This window comes from Pristiophorus japonicus, unplaced genomic scaffold (assembly GCF_044704955.1).
Source record: "Pristiophorus japonicus isolate sPriJap1 unplaced genomic scaffold, sPriJap1.hap1 HAP1_SCAFFOLD_875, whole genome shotgun sequence".
Lineage (NCBI taxonomy): Eukaryota > Metazoa > Chordata > Chondrichthyes > Pristiophoridae > Pristiophorus > Pristiophorus japonicus.
The window spans coordinates 115,351-136,563 of NW_027254798.1; the positions used below are offsets into that span (position 1 = coordinate 115,351).

Sequence of the window (21,213 nt, forward strand, 5' to 3'; positions counted from 1 at the left end):
GAGAGAGAGCGGGGGGGAGAGAGAGAGCGGGGGGGAGAGAGAGAGCGGGGAACAGGAGCGCGGGTCGAGTCGGGTCAGTCGGGGCGGGGGGAGCAGGTGTCGGGTCGGGGTCTAGTCGGCGGCGGGGGGGGGGGGAAAACGGGTGTCGGGTCTCGGGTCGGGGCGGGGGGGAAGCGGGTGTCTGGTCGGCGGGGGGGGGGGGGGGGGGGGGGCGGGGGAGCGGGTGTCGGGTCGGGGGGGGGGGGTGAGCGGGTGTCGGGGCGGGGCGGGGGTGGGGAGAGCGGGTGTCGGGTTGGGTCTGGTCGGAGGAGGGGAGCGGGTGTCTTGTCGACGGGGGGGGAGGAGCGGGTGTCTGGTCTGGTCGACGGGGGGGGAGCAGGAGCTGGCCGTGGGAGAAACATAGAAACATAGAAACACTCCCTCACTAGCAAGAATGTTCTTCCTCAGGTTAGGAGACCAAAACTGTACACAAGACTCCAGGTGTGGCCTCACCAATGCCCTGTACAACTGTAGCAACACCTCCCTGCCCCTGTACTCAAATCCCCTTGCTATGAAGGCCAACATGCCATTTGCTTTCTTAACCGCCTGCTGCACCTGCATGCCAACCTTCAATGACTGATGTACCATGACACCCAGGTCTCTTTGCACCTCCCCTTTTCCTAATCTGTCACCATTCAGATAATAGTCTGTCTCTCTGTTTTTACCACCAAAGTGGATAACCTCACATTTATCCACATTATACTTCATCTGCCATGCATTTGCCCACTCACCTAACCTATCCAAGTCGCTCTGCAGCCTCACAGCAGCCTCACAGCATCCTCCTCGCAGCTCACACTGCCACCCAACTTAGTGTCATCCGCAAATTTGGAGATACTACATTTAATCCCCTCATCTAAATCATTAATGTACAGTGTAAACAGCCGGGGCCCCAGCACAGAACCTTGCGGTACCCCACTAGTCACTGCCTGCCATTCTGAAAAGTACCCATTTACTCCTACTCTTTGCTTCCTGTCTGACAACCAGTTCTCAATCCATGTCAGTACACTACCCCCAATCCCATGTGCTCTAACTTTGCACATCAATCTCTTGTGTGGGACCTTGTCGAACGCCTTCTGAAAGTCCAAATATACCACATCAACTGGTTCTCCCTTGTCCACTCTACTGGAAACATCCTCAAAAAATTCCAGAAGATTTGTCAAGCATGATTTCCCTTTCACAAATCCATGCTGATTTGGACCTATCATGTCACCTCTTTCCAAATGCACTGCTATGACATCCTTAATAATTGATTCCATCATTTTACCCACTACCGATGTCAGGCTGACCGGTCTATAATTCCCTGTTTTCTCTCTCCCTCCTTTTTTAAAAAGTGGGGTTACATTGGCTACCCTCCACTCCATAGGAACTGATCCAGAGTCAATGGAATGTTGGAAAATGACTGTCAATGCATCCGCTATTTCCAAGGCCACCTCCTTAAGTACTCTGGGATGCAGTCCATCAGGCCCTGGGGATTTATCGGCCTTCAATCCCATCAATTTCCCCAACACAATTTCCCGGCTAATAAGGATTTCCCTCAGTTCCTCCTCCTTACTAGACCCCCCGACCCCTTTTATAACCGGAAGGTTGTTCGTGTCCTCCTTCGTGAAGACCGAACCAAAGTACTTGTTCAATTGGTCCGCCATTTCTTTGTTCCCCGTTATGACTTCCCCTGATTCTGACTGCAGGGGACCTACGTTTGTCTTTACTAACCTTTTTCTCTTTACATATCTATAGAAACTTTTGCAATCCGTCTTAATGTTCCCTGCAAGCTTCTTCTCATACTCCATTTTCCCTGCCCTAATCAAACCCTTTGTCCTCCTCTGCTGAGTTCTAAATTTCTCCCAGTCCCCAGGTTCGCTGCTATTTCTGGCCAATTTGTATGCCACTTCCTTGGCTTTAATACTATCCCTGATTTCCCTTGATAGCCACAGTTGAGCCACCTTCCCTTTTTTATTTTTATGCCAGACAGGAATGTACAATTGTTGTAGTTCATCCATGCGGTCTCTAAATGTCTGCCATTGCCCATCCACAGTCAACCCCTTAAGTATCATTCGCCAATCCATCCCAGCTAATTCACGCCTCATACCTTCAAAGTTAGCCTTCTTTAAGTTCTGGACCATGGTCTCTGAATTAACTGTTTCATTCTCCATCCCAATGCAGAATTCCACCATATTATGGTCACTCTTCCCCAAGGGGCCTCGCACAATGAGATTGCTAATTAATCCTCTCTCATTACATAACACCCAGTCTAAGATGGCCTCCCCCTAGTTGGTTCCTCGACATATTGGTCTAAAAAAACCATCCCTTATGTACTCCAGGAAATCCTCCTCCACCGTATTGCTTCCAGTTTGGTTAGCCCAATCTATACGCATATTAAAGTCACCCATTATAACTGCTGCACCTTTATTGCACGCACCCCTAATTTCATGTTTGATGCCCTCCCCAACATCACTGCTACTGTTTGGAGGTCTGTACACAACTCCCACTAACGTTTTTTGCCCTTTGGTGTTCTGCAGCTCTACCCATATAGATTCCACATCATCCAAGCTAATGTCCTTCCTAACTATTGCCTTAATCTCCTCCTTAACCAGCAATGCTACCCCACCTCCTTTTCCTTTTATTCTATCCTTCCTGAATGTTGAATACCCCTGGATGTTGAGTTCCCAGCCCTGATCATCCTGGAGCCACGTCTCCGTAATCCCAATCACATCATATTTGTTAACATCTATTTGCACAGTTAATTCATCCACCTTATTGCGGATACTCCTTGCATTAAGACACAAAGCCTTCAGGCTTGTTTTTTTAACACCCTCTGTCCTTTTAGAATTTTGCTGTACAATGGCCCTTTTTGTTCTTTGCCTTGGGTTTCTCTGCCCTCCACTTTTCCTCATCTCCTTTCTGTCTTTTGCTTTTGCCTCCTTTTTGTTTCCCTCTATCTCCCTGCATTGGTTCCCATCCCCCTGCCATATTAGTTTAACTCCTCCCCAACAGCACTAGCAAACACTCCCCCGAGGACACTGGTTCCGATTCTGCCCAGGTGCAGACCGTCCGGATTGTACTGGTCCCACCTCCCCCAGAACCGGTTCCAATGCCCCAGGAATTTGAATCCCTCCCTGCTGCACCATTGCTCAAGCCACGTATTCATCTGAGCTATCCTGAGATTCCTACTCTGACTAGCACGTGGCACTGGTAGCAATCCCGAGATTACTACTTTTGAGGTCCTACTTTTTAATTTAGCTCCTAAAATTCATTTCGTAGGACCTCATCCCTTTTTTTTACCTATGTCGTTGGTACCAACGTGCACCACGACAACTGGCTGTTCTCCCTCCCTTTTTAGAATGTCCTGCACCCGCTCCGAGACATCCTTGACCCTTGCACCAGGGAGGCAACATACCATCCTGGAGTCTCGGTTGCGGCCGCAGAAACGCCTATCTATTCCCCTTACAATTGAATCCCCTATCACTATCGCTTGCCCACTCTTTTTCCTGCCCTCCTGTGCAACAGAGCCAGCCACGGTGCCATGAACTTGGCTGCTGCTGCCCTCTCCTGATGAGTCATCCCCCTCAACAGCACTCAAAGCAGCGTATCTGTTTTGCAGTGGGATGACCACAGGGGACCCCTGCACTACCTTCCTTGCACTACTCTTCCTGCTGGTCTTCCATTCCCTCGCTGGCTGTGGACCCTTCTCCTGCAGTAAGACCAACTCGCTACACGTGATACTCACTTCATTCTCAGCATCGTGGATGCTCCAGAGTGAATCCACCCTCAGCTCCAACTCCGCAACGCGGACCGTCAGGAGCCGGAGGTGGATACACTTCCCGCACATGTAGTCGTCAGGGACACTGGTGTTGTCCCCGTGTTCCCACATGGTACAGGAGGAGCATATCACGTGACCGAGCTGTCCTGCCATGATTTAACCCTTAGATACACTTAAATTGGCGACAACAATGTTAAAAGTTACTGACTCAGCCTTTTGGCTAAGATCATGCGTAACTGACCTGACAGGGGAGTAACCACCATAACCCCAAGGTGGTTCTCTCTGGATCAGGAAGGTATATGCTTGCTTTTTTGGAAACAGGAGGTGGGTGGGGTGGCTTGACCCATCCACCTCCACGGAAGTGTGTGGGGGGCCTGACCCATCCACCTCCATGGCACGAACCTGGTATTGCAGTACTTCCAGGAACGGTGCAGTGGCTCTAGGCCTTTTGGCTAAGAGCATTGGCGCAGAGTGATTCTTGACGTGTGCAAGGTGACCTCTGGCGTTTGTGATTTGACGAAGAATTGGAACGATTGGCTACGAATTTTAAAAGAAAAACTACTCACCAATCACTTACCACGTTGGCTGTGATGTCACCTTTTGATTTCTTTCTACTTCTTTTTTGCCTTCTCTCTCAGCTGGAGCTGCACCGGTCCCCGGACTGCTGGGCCTTTTATAGGCCGCTGCCTCTCTCGACACTCCCTAGACTGCTGAGCCTTTTATAGGCCGCTGCCTCTCTCGACGCTCCCCGGACTGCTGAGCCTTTTATAGGCCGCTGCCTCTCTCGACGCTCCCCGGACTGCTGAGCCTTTTATAGGCCGCTGCCTCTCTCGACGCTCCCCGGACTGCTGAGCCTTTTATAGGCCGCTGCCTCTCTCGACGCTCCCCGGACTGCTGAGCCTTTTATAGGCCGCTGCCTCTCTCGACTCCCGCCTCTCTCGACGCTCCCCGGACTGCTGAGCCTTTTATAGGCCGCTGCCTCTCTCGACGCTCCCCGGACTGCTGAGCCTTTTATAGGCCGCTGCCTCTCTCGACGCTCCCCGGACTGCTGAGCCTTTTATAGGCCGCTGCTTCTCTCGACTCCCGCCTCATTCACGCAGCCCCAGTGAGGCCATTGGGCCAGGGCTAGGGGCTGCGTGCTTCGGGCCCCTCTCACACAGTTCGGCGCCTGGAGCTACTGCACTTGCGTGCCGACTGAAGCGCGCATGTGCAGAGGTCCCGGCACTGTTTTCAGCGCCGGGACCTGGCTCCGCCCCCCGCACAGCTCGTGCTGGCTGCGCCGAGGGCCAGAGGACCTGTAAGTCGGTGGAGAATACCGAGGATTTTTTTAGGCGCCGTTTTAGGTGCGAAAAACAGGCGCCCAGCTAGGAGGGGCGCCCGTTTTTTTTCTTGTGGAAACTTGGGCCCTATGAGGGGGCCTGACAAGGTGGATGCAGAGAGGATGTTTCCACTGTTGGGGAGACTAGAACTCGAGGGCATGATCTCAGATTAAGGGACCGCCCATTTAAAACTGAGATGAGGAGAAATGTCTTCTCTCAGAGGGTTGTAAATCTGTGGAATTCGCTGCTTCAGAGAGCTGTGGAAGCTGGGACATTGAATAAATTTAAATAGACAGCTTCTTAAACGATAAGGGGATAAGGGGTTATGGGGAGCAGGCAGGGAAGTGGACCCGAGTCCATGATCAGATCAGCCATGATCTTATTGAATGGCGGAGCAGGCTCGAGGGGCCGTATGGCCTACTCCTGCTCCTATTTCTTATGATCTTATGAACAGGCTCGGTTAAAATGTAGTCAATCTCTGAACATACAAAAATGAAGGAAAAAACAGATGGGAGTTTGGAGAGACTTCACCTGGTGACTAGAGCTTGCAACTGCATCACAATATAAAATGTAAATGGGAAATATGAGAAATGTTGGCATAGTAACTTACAAAGGAAACTTCTGACAAAAAAGATCAATTACAAATGTTGACAGCAGGAAATAAGATTTGTGGGCAGGAAATGCGCACCTTATGCAAGATTTTAAATTATTATATATCAAATATATTTTGATAGTCAACAGGTCATTATTCTTAAGAAATGACATACAGGAATATTCTCTAGACCAAGAAATATAATTTTAAAAGTGTTGAAAGTTACCCAAACTCTGGTCCAGGTCGGTGAAGGTACAGAAAGAAGAACTTCTGCCAGATGAGTGGGAGAAGCGGGTGATCTGCAGGGGTAGCCAATGCCTGATGGGCCCAGCGATAGATCATAAGCCGCTGGATGGATGGCACAACTGGGAACTTTAATTGGTTTTGGGCCTTCTGTAAATAAATGGATAAAGAGTCACACCTCAATTCTCCACATATTTCTAGGACTTATATAACACAAATTGTTCTACTTAAGTATTGCAAAACTAATAAAAAGTTAATTCAAAAATCTGCTGTGACAATTTTATCACTTAATAAAATAATAGGTGAGAATAAAATGTGATCCTACCAGATAAAAGTTATACTGAAAAAAACAAGCTGGTGGGATCCTTATTAAAAATCATTCTCCCCGTGATGCTAAAGTGGGACCAGTTTTTGTACTGTTTGTTTGGGGGGGGGGGGGGTGGATTCATAAGGGGCCACTTTCCTTTAACGATAATCCATAAACCTTTCTTATCCATCCCCTGTCTATCAAGTGAATCATACTGTTTATTTTGACCTAAAGGAGCTCAAGTATAAATAGAGCAAGATTGAACGGCCATCATTGTGGATGGAGATATTCATGGAGCCTCTTCCTCCCGTTAATTGTCCACCACCATTCACGACTGGATGTGGCAGGACTGCAGAACTTTGATCTGATACGTTACTTGTGGGATCACTTAGCTCTGTCAATAGCATGCTGCTTAGCATGCATATAGTCTTATGTTGCAGCTTCCCCAGGTTGGCACCTAATTTTTAGGTACACTTGGTGCTGCTCCTGCTGTGCTCTTCTGCACTCCTCATTGGTCTGCTGGATTGATGGTAATAGTAGAGTGAGGGATATCCCGGGCCATGAGGTTACAGATTGTGGTCGGTATACTGTTCTGCTGATGGCCCACAGCGCTTCATGGATGCCCTGTTTTGAGCTGATAGATCTGTTCTGAATCTATTGCATTTAGCACAGTAGTAGTGCCACACAACACGATGGAGGGTGTCCTCAGTGTGAAGACAGGACTTTGTCTCCACAAGGGCTGTGTGGTGGTCACTGCTACCAATACTGTCAGGAACAGATACATCTGCGCCAGGTAGATTGATGAGTAGGGTTTCCCCTCGTGTTGGTTCTCTAACCACCTGCCGCAGCCCTCAGTGCTTCTTCCAAGAGGTGTCCAACATGGAGGAGTACTGATTCATCAGCTGAGGGTGGTAATCAACAGGTTTCCTTGCTCATGCTTGACCTGAAGTCATGAGACTTCATGGGGTCCAGAGTCAATGTTGATGATTCCCAGGGCCACTTGTTTCAAATATGCAACCCCACAAGTTTATCTCTTAATCTAAGTTCTGAATACTTCCTTGCCATTGTATCCTTATTGATCAATGTAATTCAACACTGAAGCAAAGAAATCATTGTGCCTCATCGAATATGACAACATCGAATCTAACAGCTGCATTCCCAATCAGATAATTTGCTTTGGGTTTCTTCTACATATCTATTACTCTACGAGGAAAAAAAAAAGTCTCTTGGAGGCTTGCTAATTTTATTCAACTATGCACAAAGAACTATAGAGGACAAAAGCCTCGTTAAACCTAAAACGGCACAGACTGATGGACTGAATGGCCTCCTTCTATGTCATAATTTTCTATGATTCTATGCCTCAGCATTTTAACAGTGACTATTTATACTAGCTTTTTGTGTATCCTTCTGCACATGCCGCATTGGACTTTGCCCCCTTTTTGAGCATGGGCCCTCGATTAAGTTCCGCATGCGTAGTGCGTCGTACAAGGAAACTGGAAGTCAGGTCATACAACAAGCCGCATGGACCTGTCCACTGCCGCTGTATGCTTTTGGAGTATTTCGAACATTTTTGCGGTCTTCTGTGGGAGAGAAAACATCGGAGTCTGGGGGTGGGGGGGGTGGAAAAGAGAGGAGAGACAAGAGAGAGCCGGGGAGGGAAATAGAGAGAGAGACGGGAGGAGAAGGGTGGAAGAGAGAGACGGTGGCGGGGGGGGGGGGGGGGGGGGAAAGAGAGAGACACAGTCACTGGGGGGGGGAAGAGAAAGAGAGACTGGGGGGGGGGCGAAAGAGAGACTGGGGGGGAAGAGACTGGGGTGGGGGAAGAGAGACTGGGGTGGGGGAAGAGAGACTGGGGTGGGGGAAGAGAGACTGGGGGGGGGAAAGAGAGACTGGGGGGGGGAAAGAGAGACTGGGGGGGGGGAAAGAGAGACTGGGGGGGGGGAAAGAGAGACTGGGGGGGGGGAAAGAGAGACTGGGGGGGGGAAAGAGAGACTGGGGGGGGGGAAAGAGAGACTGGGGGGGGGGGGGAAGAGAGACTGGGGGGGGGAAAGAGAGAGAGACTGGGGGGGGGAAGAGAGACTGGGGGGGGGAAGAGAGACTGGGGGGGGGGGGAAGAGAGACTGGGGGGGGGGGAAGAGAGACTGGGGGGGGGGGGAAGAGAGACTGGGGGGGGGGAGAAGAGAGACTGGGGGGGGGGAATAGAGACTGGGGGGGAGAGAGACTGGGGGGGGGGAGAGAGAGACTGGGGGGGGGGGGGGGAGAGAGACTGGGGGGGGGGGAAGAGAGACTGGGGGGGGGGGGGAGAGAGACTGGGGGGGGGGGAGAGAGACTGGGGGGGGAGAAGAGAAAGACGGGGGGAGAAGAGAGAGACGGGGGGAGAAGAGAGAGACGGGGGGAGAAGAGAGAGACGGGGGGAGAAGAGAGAGACGGGGGGAGAAGAGAGAGACGGGGGGGGGAGAAGAGAGAGACTGGGGGGGGGAGAAGAGAGAGATTGGGGGGGGGAAAGAGAGAGATTAGGGGGGGAAGAGAGAGATTGGGGGGGGGGGAAGAGAGAGACTGGGGAGGGGAATGGGGGGGGAAGAGAGACTGGGGGGGGGAAGAGAGAGAGATGGGGAAGAGAGAGAGAGACATAGGGACGGGGGGCGAGAGCAAGAGAGAGAGATGGTGAGGGGGGGAGAGAGAGATGGTGAGGGGGGAAGAGAGAGGGGGACGGGTGGGTTGGGATTGGAAAGTGGGGGAAGGCGTATAGAGGGAGGGAGGTAGAGACTAGGGGAGAAAGAGGGGAAGCGAGAGGGGGGGATCGGAGGGGAGAGAGGGAACTCAGGGAAGACGTATCACGTTCTTCCAATCCCCTTTACACCCACACCCGATGTATCAGAAAGCTCGGTGCGTGTGTTACAAGGGACATCGTTGGAGTGGATGAAATCCGGAAGTCACGACACTGTCACTTTTCACTTCATACCAATAAACCTGTTAATAATCTGTGACCCATTCACAATGCCCCATCTATGGCGGAGTGGGGGGTAATGTCAGGGATTGGGCTGGGAGTGTGGTTAAGGAACTTGGGCTGGGGCAGGGTGGTTAAGGTACTTGGGCTGGGGGGGTGGTTAAGGAACTTGGGCTGGGACGGGGTGGTGTGGTTAAGGAACTTGGGCTGGGGGGGGCGGTCAGGAACTTGGGCTGGGGCGGGATGGTGTGGTTAAGGAACTTGGGCTGGGGGGGTGGTGTGGTTAAGGAACTTGGGCTGGGGGGGCGGTCAGGAACTTGGGCTGTGATGGGGTCAGGAACTTGGGCTGGGATGGGGTCAAGAACTTGGGCTGGGATGGGGTCAAGAACTTGGGCTGGGATGGGGTCAAGAACTTGGGCTGGGATGGGGTCAAGAACTTGGGCTGGGATGGGGTCAGGAACTTGGGCTGGGATGGGGACCTCGATCTTCTCTGGGTTCTGAAGTCAGAATGGCTCGAATTACATTTTGCAAAGTCACTCAGAACCTGGGCTGGGTGGTTCCAATTACACATTCCAGAGAAACTTATGGGTATGGTTTATCCTCCAAGGGGGCCAAACAGCAATCAGGTCATGTGATAATGGAGAGCCAATCAGAGCATTTTTCTAGTGCAAATAACTCGGTCCTTTGGCAAACTGGATCATATTTTTCCTCAACCTTCTTTCCTCCAATGAAAACAGGAGAGCTTAGCAACAAAAGACCATCAATCACAATGCTTTTTGTGGATTGTGATTGGACTAACCCACCATTTTACTATATCCCTCAACCCCTGTTCTTCAGAAACTCTGGTTACTTCTTGAAACAATTAACTTGCAGAGAATGTTTGCAATATTTGTGTTCAACGATATACTTGTAAATAACAATATACATTTGTTAAATGTTATGTTAAATGCTTGCAGAATATTTATACTTCACTCATCTGTATGATACCTTGGATTCTTCCTCCTGTGATCACTTGCACTTAAAATGCCTAATGGGTGATTGAATATATGATATCTAGCTCTAATGTGAAGGGTAGACAATCATATATTGTTGCTTGTGATGGACTTTCAAGAACCACTCTCTCTGAACAATGTAGAATTCAGGCTCAGAATTAATGGAGCAAAAGATCAGTGTGCTGGAAAGATACAGCCACTCTTTTGAACTGAATAGAATGGCTGAGGCACTACCTAAATGCTCAGAAGCTAACTCCAGCAACTGACTAAAAGCAATTTGCAGATAATACTAAAAGAAGCATCGTAAGTAATTCTTATGACCAAAGGAAGCTGCAAGGGGATATTGATATAATGGTGTAATGGGCAAAAAGGTGGCAGATGCAATTTGATGTCAGTGTGAGATGGTACATTTTATTAAAAAAATAATGGGGAAGTATTGAGATGTAGAAGAGTGGAGGGATTTGGGGGTTCAGGTTCACAAAACCTCAAGTATACAAGGCTGTTAAAAAGCAAATGGAATACCGAGTTTTTTGGCAAAAGATATAGGGCTCAATTCTCCCCAATTATCAGCGCCGTTTTTTTGGCACGCACCATTTTTTTTGGAATAAGTTAAAATCTTCAAATTTCCCCAAAGTTTCTGCGCTAGCGTAATTCACTTAGGATTAGTTTTTTTAGGTTACAATTTTTTTTTACCTCATTGGGGGTGTAACCTGCCACCAGTGCCAATTCTGTCTATTTATGCAAGTTTGGCCAACTATGATTTTTCTTAAGACGGCTTATGTATCCACTCTGAAAAACCTTCTGGGCAGTTAACAAAAATCGGTGTAGGTAAGAGAATCAGCGCAGCAGATCCAGTTTCACGGCCAGGACAGCAGCGGCAGAGATGGAGAGACAGTGGGTAATTATAATCTCTTTTACTTATGGGTTCTGTCGTACTGTAACAATCTCCTTTTTGTCTTTAATCTTGAATTAACTTTAATCTGGGGCTTTTGGTCTGGTCTGTTCACCCTTTCGGCCCGGAATAGGAGCGGTACCAGCTCCGGAGGGAGGGAAGAGTTTCGGTCCGGGATAGATGCGGCACCAGGCACTGGTGGGGGGGGGGAGGCTTTCCAGTTCAGTTTACTTTTAACACAAAGACTCTTTAATATTTTCATGTTGGTAAGCTGCAATGTGCTTGTACAGGTTGCTGTGAGCTGGCCAGAATTTCTTGTATGTTTCACTTTCCAGCCTCAGCCCGCAGTGTATCCCTCGTTACCCTGGCAACCCGATCTTTTTAGCGCACATCTTAGGCTCCACCCACAAAGCTTAAGAACAATGTGCATTGGGCCACATTCACAAGTTAAAACGGGGAAACTGTCAACTTTGTTTTTGGCATAGTTGGGCCCCAAAAAAACGGGCGTAAATCTTCAAATACAGCAAAAAACTGCATTTGGGAAAATTGAGCCCATAGATATAAAAGTTGAGATGTAACGGTGAATCTATATAAAACCTTAGTATGACCACAATTGGGAATAGTGTGGGCAGTTTTGGGCTCCAGACTATAAGAAAGATGTTGAGGAAATAGACATGGTGCAGCACAGATTCACTGCCTGGTATGAGGAAATACAATTATGAATACTTGAAAAATTAGGGTTGTTTTCATCAGAACAGATAGATTAGGGTGAAGTGATGGCCATTTAAAAAAAAATTAATAAAGGCATGGGTCACAGTCGATAGAATCAGACTGGTTGGTTGGGCAGGGGGGGCGGGGGATGGAGGCAGAGAGAGTTGGGGAGGTGTCTACCATGAGGGGATATAGATAAAATTAAATGCAAGAGATTTAGGGCAGAGAGCAGGAGAAACCTTTTCTTTACATAGAGGATTGGAAAGCTGGGGAATGCATTACTGGAGTTGGTGATTTAAGCAGATAAGAGGTTGAAGAAAAGGGGGATAAAAATAAATGGGAACAGGGTGGGCCGTGGGATTAGGAGTACTACTCGTGTGGAGGATAAAGACCAACATGGCCTGGTTGTGCCAAATGGCCTGTTTCTGCATTATAATTTCTATGTAATTCTATGCAAATGCAGGTACATTTAACTATTGTGCCACTCTTTAGTTAAATGCTTAATCAAAAAGAATGCAAATTATGAGAATCAGGATAAACACTGTTTCCTACTTAACTACAGCGAAACCTGTACAAATGGACACCCCCAAAAAATGGACACTTACTGTTGGACCCAAATAATTTACATTATAATGGTTACAAAATGCACTTTGAAACCATGAACACACAAATTACCAACTATGGACAGCCTTCAAACACCTTAAAATACTGGACACGCAGTTAAATCTGATTTGGCAGTGAATGAAAAAAATGGCTTTTGTGTAATGGAGATTTCTTTACACAGCATGCACAGTGGCAGAGAAATCAGGATAGTTGTAGACTTCAGGATGACATAGACAGGCTAGTGAATTAGGCAGAAGCCTGGCAGATGGACTTCAATGCAGAAAAGTGTGAAATGATGCACTTTGGGAGGACTAATATGGAAAGACTATGTCACGATTTTAAAAAGTGCAGATTACAGAGCAGTACCAGGACATTTGGAAAAGCAAAATTCATTCAGGCAGAGTCAACTTGGATTTATAAAGGGGAAGTCATGTTTGACAAATTTGCTGGAATTCTTTAAGGATGTAATGAACAGGATGGATTAGGGGAACCAGTGGATGTGGTGTATTTGGACTTCCAGAAGGCATTTGACAAGGTGCCACATAAAAGGTTACTGCACAAGATAAAAGTTCATGGGGTTGGGGGTAATATATTAGCATGGATAGAGGATTGGCTAACTAACAGAAAAGAGAGTCAGGATAAATGGTTCATTCTCTGATTGGCAATCAGTAAGTAGTGGGGTGCTGCAGGGATCAGTGCTGGGACCCCAACTATTTACAATCTATATGAACGATTTGGAAGAAGGGACTGAGTGTAACGTAGCCAAGTTTGCTGACGATACAAAGATGGGAGGAAATGCAACGTGTGAGGAGGACACAAAAAATCTGCAAAAGGACATAGGCTAAGTGAGTGGGCAAACATTTGGCAGATGGTGTATAATGTTGGGAAGTGTGAGGTGGCAGAAAAAAATCAAAGAGCAAGTTATTATTTAAATAGAGAAAGATTGCAAAGTGCTGCAGTACAGCGGGACATGGGGGTACTTGTGCATGAAACACAAAAGGATAGTATGCAGGTACAGCAAGTGATCAGGAAGGCCAATGGAATCTTGGCCTTTTTTGCAAAGAGGATGGAGTATAAAAGCAGGGAAGTCTTGCTACAGTTATACAGGGTATTGGTGAGGCCACACCTGGAATACTGTGTGCAGTTTTGGTTTCCATATTTACGAAAGGATGTACTTGCTTCGGAGGCAGTTCAGAGAAGGTTCACTAGGTTGATTATGGGGATGGGGTAGTTGACTTATGAGGAATGGTTGAGTAGGTTGGGCCTCTACATAGCGGAATTCAGAAGAATGAGAGGTGATCTTATCGAAACGTATAAGATTATGAGGGGGTCGACAAGGTGGATGCAGAGAGAATGTTTCCACTGATGGGGGAGATTAGAACTAGAGGTCATGATCTTAGAATAAGGGACCGCCCATTTAAAACTGAGATGAAGAGAAATTTCTTCTCAGAGGGTTGTAAATCTGTGGAAGTTGCTGCCTCAGAGAGCTGTGGAAGCTGGGACATTGAATAAATTTAAGACAGAAAAAGAGAGTTTCTTAAACGATAAGAGGTTATGGGGAGCGGGCAGGGAAGTGGACCTGAGTCCATGATCAGATCAGCCATGATCTTATTGAATGGCGGAGCAGGCTCGAGGGGCTGTATGGCCAACTCCTAGTTCTCATGTTCTTATGAACAAGGGACCTTGGTGTCCAAATACACAAATCCTTCAAGGTGGCATGGCAAGTTGATAAGGTGGTTAAAAAAGCACATTAGTTACTTGGGTTATAAATATAGGAGTGTCTAAGAAGTGTCTTAAAGGAGGAAAGAGAGATTCAGGAGGGTGTTCCAGAGCTTAGGGCCTTGGCAGCTGAAGGCACGGTACCAATAAAATCGGGGATGCGCATCAGGAATATAGGAACAGGAGTAAGCCATTGAGCTCCTTGAGCCTGTTCCACCATTCAGTGAGTTCATGGCTGATCTATGACCTAACTCCATATACCTGCCTTTGGCCCATATTTTTTTTATTCATGCACGGGATGTGGGTGTCTCTGGCAAAGCCAGCATTTATTGCCCATCCCTAACTGCCCCTCGAGAAGGTGGTGGTTACCCCCTTTCTTGACAACCGAGTGGCTTGCTAGGCCATTTCAGAAGCAGTTAAGAGTCAACCACATTGCTGTGGGTCTGGAGTCACATATAGGCCAGACCGGGTGAGGATGGCAGGTTTCCTTCCCTAAAGGACATTAGTGAACCAGATGGGTTTTTAATGACAATCCGATAGTTTCATGGTCACCTTTTACTGATACTAGCTTTTTATTCCAGATTTATTTAATTAACTGAATTTAAATTACCAGCTGCTGTGGTGGGATTTGAACTCACATCTCTGGATCATTAGTCCAGGCCTCTGGATTACTAGTCCAATAACATAACCCATATCCCTTAATACCTTTAGTTGACAAAAAGCTATCAATCTCTGATTTAAAATTAATTGATTTAGCTTCAATTGCCATTTGTGAGAGAGTTCCAAACTTCTAACACCCTTTGTGTGCAGAAGTGTTTAAAAATGTCACTCCTGAAAGGTCTGGCTCTAATTTTTAGACTATGCCCCCAGTCCTACCAGTGGAAATAGTTTCTCTCTCTCTACCCTATCCGTTCTCCTTAATATCATGAAAACTTCGATCAAATCATCCCATAGCCTTCTAAATTCTAGATAATGCAACCCTAATCAGTGTATTCTCCTAGTAACTTAGCCCTTGAAGTTCCGAGTATCTTTCTGGTAAGCCTACGCTGCACTCCCTCCAAGACCAGTGTATTCTTCCTAATGTGTGGTGCCCAGAACTGCTCTCAGTACTTCAGGTGTGGTCTAACCGGGGTTTTGTATCATCATAGGCAGTCCCTTGGAATCAAGGAAGACTTGCTTCCACTCTGAAAAATGAATCCTTAGGTGGCTGAACAGTCCAATACGAGAACCACAGTCCCTGTCACAGATGGGACAGATAGTCGTTGAGGGAAAGGGAGAGTGGGACAGGTTTGCCGCCGCTCTTTCCACTGCCTGCGTTTGATTACTGCATGCTCTCAGCGATGAGACTCGAGGTGCTCGGTGCCCTCCCGGATGCACTTCCTCCATTAGGACGATCTTTGGCCAGGGACTCCCAGGTGTCAGTGGGGATGTTGCACTTTACCAGGCAGGCTTTCAGGATGTCCCTGTAACGTTTCCTCTGCCCACCTTTGGCTCGTTTGTCGTGAAGGAGTTCCGTGTAGAGCGCTTGCTTTGGGAGTCCCGTGTCTGCCATGCAAATGATGTGGCCTGCCCAGCGGAGCTGATCAAGTGTGGTCAGTGCTTCAATGCTGGGGATGTTGGCCTGGTCGAGGACTCAAATATTGGTGTGTCTGTCCTCCCAGGGGATTTGTAGGATCTTGCGGAGGCATCGTTGGTGGTATTTCTCCAGCAACTTGAGGGCTCTACTGTACATGGTCCATGTCTCTGCGCCATTGGGGAGGGTGGGTATTACTACAGCCCTCTAGACCATGAACTTGGTGGTAGTTGAGGGCCTGGTCTTCAAACACTCTTTTCCTCAGGCGGCCGAAGGCTGCACTGGCGCACTGGAGGCGGTGTTGAATCTCGTCATCAATGTCTGCTCTTGTTGATAAGAGGTTTGGGAAATGGTCCACGTTGTCCAGGGCCGCGCCATGGATCCTGATGACTGGGGGGCAGTGCTGTGCAGCGAGGACAGGTTCGTGGAGGACCTTTGTCTTACGGATGTTTAGCGTAAGGCCCATGTTTTCGTACGCCTCAATAAATACGTTGACTATGTCCTGGAGTTCAGCCTCTGTATGTGCACAGACGCAGGTGTCATCTGCGTACTGTAGTTCGACGACAGAGGTTGGGGTGGTCTTAGCTGCAGTATGACTTCTACCCCCTTGTATTCTAGTCCTCTAGATATAAGGCCAGCATTCCATTAGCCTTTTAAATTATTTTCTATATCTGTTCATGACATTTTAATGATCTATGTACCTGAACTTCCCAAGTCTCTTTGGACTTCGACTGTTTTTAGCTTTTCACCATTTGGAAAGTACTCTGTTCTATCCTTTTTAGGACCAAAGTGGATGACCTCACATTTGCCTACATTGAAATCCATTTGCCACAGTTTTGCCCATTCACTTAATCTGTCGATATCCCTTTGTAATTTTGTGCTTTCATCTACACTGCTTACAATGCCGCCAATCTTTGTGTCATCGGCAGATTTGGATATATGACTTTCTATACTGTGAACAGTTGAAGGCCCAACACAGATCCCTGTGGTACACCACCAATCACATCCTGCCAATTTGAGTACCTACCATTATCCCTGCTGCTCGTCTCCTGCCGCTCAGCCAATTTCCTAACAGGTCAATAATTTGCCCTCAGTTCCATGGGCTTCTACCTTATTTGGGACTTTAAGAAATGCCTTCTGGAAGTCCATATGAATAACATCCATAGACAGTCCCTTGTCTACTACTTTAGTCACCTCCTTAAAAAATAGGCCAGAATTGGAGGAGCGCAGATATCTCGGAGGATTGTAGGGCTGGAGGAGGTTACAGAGATAGGGAGGGGCAAGCCATGGAGGGATTTGAAAGCAAGGGTACACAGGAGGTTTAGCAGGATGTAACCAGGGATGCGAGACTTCAGATATGAGGAAAGATTGGATAAGTTAGGAATGTTTGCCTTGGAACAAAGAAGGTTAAGAGGTGACCTACTAGAGGTTTTCAAGGTGATGAGAGGTTTTGATCGAGAAGATAGAGAAAAACTATTCCCTCTGGTGAGTGGGTCAATAACCAGAGTTCATAGATTTAAAATCACTGGCAAAAGATCTAGATGAAATGGAACACTGCCTAAAAAAGTGGTGGAAGCTGATTCCATAAATAATTTTAAAAGTGAGTTGGACAAGTACTTGAGAATGAGGAACTTACAGCGTTATGGACAAAAAGTGGGAGTGTAGGTTGTGACAAGACTGCTCTTTCAAAGAGCCGGTGCAGGCATGATGAACCGAATGACCTCCTTCTGTACTGTAAGTTCTATGATTCTATGATAAACTTCTCGATCTCTGGGATTGAATACTTGTACGGCTCTATCACAGGGATAAAGGAGTTTCTGTGTATTATGGATGCTGGGGAGAGAGATCTCTATTACACAAATGCAGGACCTGTCGGTCAAGTGGGAGGGGGAGTGAGAAATCGGAGGGGCTCGAGATGGGGGCAGGGGTGGGAAAAAGAGAGCGACACTGGGGAATGGGGCCTTGGGAGAGAGATGGAGACTGGGGAATGGGTGGCAGAGATGGAGAGAATGGATACCCCTATTACTCGCTCTCTGTTTTCTCTCTTCGACTGCTCTTAGGTGGCCTCCTGGTTTTTGGAACTTCTCAACAGCTGATGGCGCGAAACCACAAATAAATACTCTCAACTACAGGGGCCACAACCTTTATAAGGTAAATCCAATAACATTTGTAGAAGTTATATGATCTGATATCATGTTACCAGGTATCATGTGGTCAAATGTTACGTGTCCAGACATCACGTGCTCAAACCTCCAGGAATGTCTCCAATCAGAGTTGGCAACCCTACTCCACCAATACGTCGGGTACTGAAGAGCTGCCAGCACCCCCAATCCACTCCTCCCCCAGCACTTCAAACATTAGCAGCTGCAGCACATGATGGAGGGGGCCCTGGACAGGGGTCTGCAGGACATTAATCCCCCCTCGCCTCCCAATTTGACTGGGACCTGCCTGGCACTCTGGCCCTACAGCAGTCACCTCGCCTCGCCTCGCCCTGTGCAGGCAGCCAATGTAGCAGATCCCAGGATCAGGACATCACTTCCTCAATTGGAAAAGGACTCTGGGATGGCAACGAAATAGGAAACCCAAGAAATAGAAAAGGAATTAAAATCACATCCTGCTGGCAGGGCTCCAGAATTTGGCACAATCCCAGGTGGGGGCAAAAAAAAGGAATGCTGCAGGAAATACAGCCAATCCTGGAATATTTGGCTCACCTGGTTTAAGAAACATAAGAAATAGGAGGAGTAGGCCATTTGGCCCCTCGAGCCTCCTCCACCATTCAATAAGATCATGGCTGATCTGATCATGGACTCAGCTCCACTTCCCTGCCCGCTCCCCATAACCCTTTACTCCCTTATCGCTCAAAAATCTGTCTCCGCCTTAAATATATTCAATGACCCAGCCTCCACAGCTCTCTGGGGCAGAGAATTCCATAGATTTACAATCCTCTGAGAGAAGACGACGTCCCCAAGTTTTAGTTTCCCCTACGAGTGGAAATATCCTCTCTGCATCCACCTTGTCGAGTCCCCTCATTATCTTATAAGTTTCAATAAGATCACCTCTCATTCTTCTGAACTTCAATGTGTATAGGCCCTACCTACTCAACCTATCCTCGTAAGTCAACCCCCTCAGCTCCGGAATCAACCTAGTGAACCTTCTCTGAACAGCCTCCAATGCAATTATATCCTTCCTTAAATACGGAGACCAAAACTGTATGCGGTACTCTAGGTGTGGCCTCACTAATACCCTGTATAGTTGAAGCAGGACTTCTCTGCTTTTATACTCTATCCCCCTTGCAATAAAGGTCAATATTCCATTTGCCTTCCTGATTACTTGATGTACCTGCATATTAACTTTTTGTGTTTCATGCACAAGGACCCTCAGGTCTCTCTGTATTGCAGCACTTTACAATTTTTCTCCATTTAAATTATAATTTGCTTTTCTATTATTTCTGCCAAAGTGGATAATCTCACACTTTCCCACATTATACTCCATCTGCCAAATTTTTGCCCACTCACTTAGCCTGTCTATATCCCTTTGCAGATAGTTTGTCCTCCTCACAATTTGCTTTTCCATCCATCTTTGTATCAGCAGCAAACTTGACAACATTACACTTGGACTGTACTTACTGTATATACAATGACCATTGTGGAAATAAGGACTCCTGCAAATAAAGGACATTTGATGCAAGTCCCTTAGGTATCACTAATTTACAGGTTTCACTGTATTTGACATCTAGTATAAAATGAATACAACAGCTAAGTTATCTAGAAAAGTATTTTATAACCAACAGATATAAAATTATGTTTGTTAATTTGCAAGCATTCATATAAATTAGTCTTTAAGCTCATTTAGAGTGGGAAAAACACACGCTAAACTGAATTATATACAATTATCTTACATAGAGAATATAATATATACCTTTAGGGCGTGATCCGGAGTAACTGAAGGGTTGCTAATCAATTCAAGCTCCATATATCTACGGAGTTGGGAATCTTCTTCAAAAATTGCCTCCATGTTGAATATGATCCAAGAAAACCACACCTATAAAATAATCTTTTTCTTACAACATTGTAGTACTAAGCAGAAATCCAGATCAGTCAATGTTTTAAAACAAGAGATTTCCAAATATCTTTTTTGGCACAATAGCCTATACTTGTACTAATGGCTGGATTTTTGGGTTTTTGTGTTTTCGCCAATTTCTGGGCGCAAATCGCAGCGATATCAAAACGTTTGCGCCAGGTTAGCGTAGGATTCTCACGACCATCGAGGATCTCACTGCGACCATTACGGAGGTAGGGTTGCAGATGCGAGGCCATCAGTGCCCACACGAGGCTGGTGGCCTCTAGCAGTGACACTGGAGTTCAGGAGAGTGTGGTGCGAAGCCTTGCGGAATATGGCGCATCACAGGCACAAGCTCTGCTTCAGCTTGGGCAGATGATGCAGTCCATAAACGCTCCCGCCATACTCTGAGTTCTCCAGTGTCACACCCAAACCACCTGTGACTGTCGACGATGATGAAGAGGCTCGCTAGTCAGAAACTGGGCCTTCCACACCATGAACTGGTCCAGTGCGTCTCCAGGCAGCGGCTCCATTGTCTCTCCCCCCAACACAGCAGCGCTCTGACAATGTTGCTGCACTCCATCTTGGTACCACTTGGGTTAGAAGCAGCAGGAAAGGGTGGGGGGGTAAGGGACGGGGGGAAACCAGTGGTAAAAGATAGTGGGGCAGGGGTTGCTGCACTTATGTTGTTGATACTGGATGCATCCTATGTTTTATGTTTTATTATGTTCTGATTTATGTTGTTCATAATATTGTTGTTGAATTTTCACACTGCTGGATGCAGCTAATTTATGTTATTTTATTAAAGTTTACAAAGTTGACAAAAGTTTACAATGTTTAACAAATTCTTTTGTTCACCTTAACCATTCCTGTGTAGTGTCTCATTTGCAGAATTAGAGGGGGAATAGTGAACATGGTGGGATAGAGTGGCCAGGCAATGGTCAAACGTGCCGTTCACTCTTCAAGCAAAGCGTTCAATTATTGAGCTGCCGATGTAAGTCTTTTGCAGCAGCGAGATTTCCACGAGGCCTCCCCTGTGGTTGTGGTGGCACGGGTTCCTCGCCAGGCTCCTCGTCCTCCTCCTCATCCCACCTCTCTCCTGAGGTGGTCCTGCAATCCCCATTGGCAATTCCTGTCCCCTCATGATGGCTAAGTTCTATAGCATGCAGCACACCACAATGAACTCATCATCATCATAGGCAGTCCCTCGAAATCGAGGAAGACTTGCTTCCACTCTAAAGGTGAGATCTTTGGTGACTGAACAGTCCAATACGGAAACTACAGTCTCTGTCACAGGTGGGACAGTCAGTCATTGAAGGAAAGGGTGGGTGGGACTGGTTTGCCGCACGCTCCATCCGTTGCCTGCGCTTGCTTTCTGCATGCTCTCAGTAATGAGATTTGAGGTGCTCAATGCCCTCTCGGATGCACTTCCTCCACTTAGGGTGGGCTTTGGCCAAGGA

The 21,213-nt window shown here is 47.3% G+C and overlaps 1 protein-coding gene across 1 annotated transcript in view; it reads right to left on the reverse strand.

The window, feature by feature from the left end:
• LOC139257595 (ectopic P granules protein 5 homolog) overlaps positions 1 to 21,213 on the reverse strand; it is a gene marked incomplete at its 3' end in the record, with an annotated part of 162,376 nt that overhangs the window by 110,859 nt on the left and 30,304 nt on the right. Inside the window, exons 9-10 of the mRNA XM_070874534.1 lie at positions 19,613 to 19,735; positions 5,934 to 6,100 (exon numbers count right to left, since the gene is read on the reverse strand). Of these exons, the coding sequence (XP_070730635.1) occupies positions 5,934 to 6,100; positions 19,613 to 19,735 (290 nt within the window). The remainder of the gene's footprint in view (positions 1 to 5,933; positions 6,101 to 19,612; positions 19,736 to 21,213) is intronic.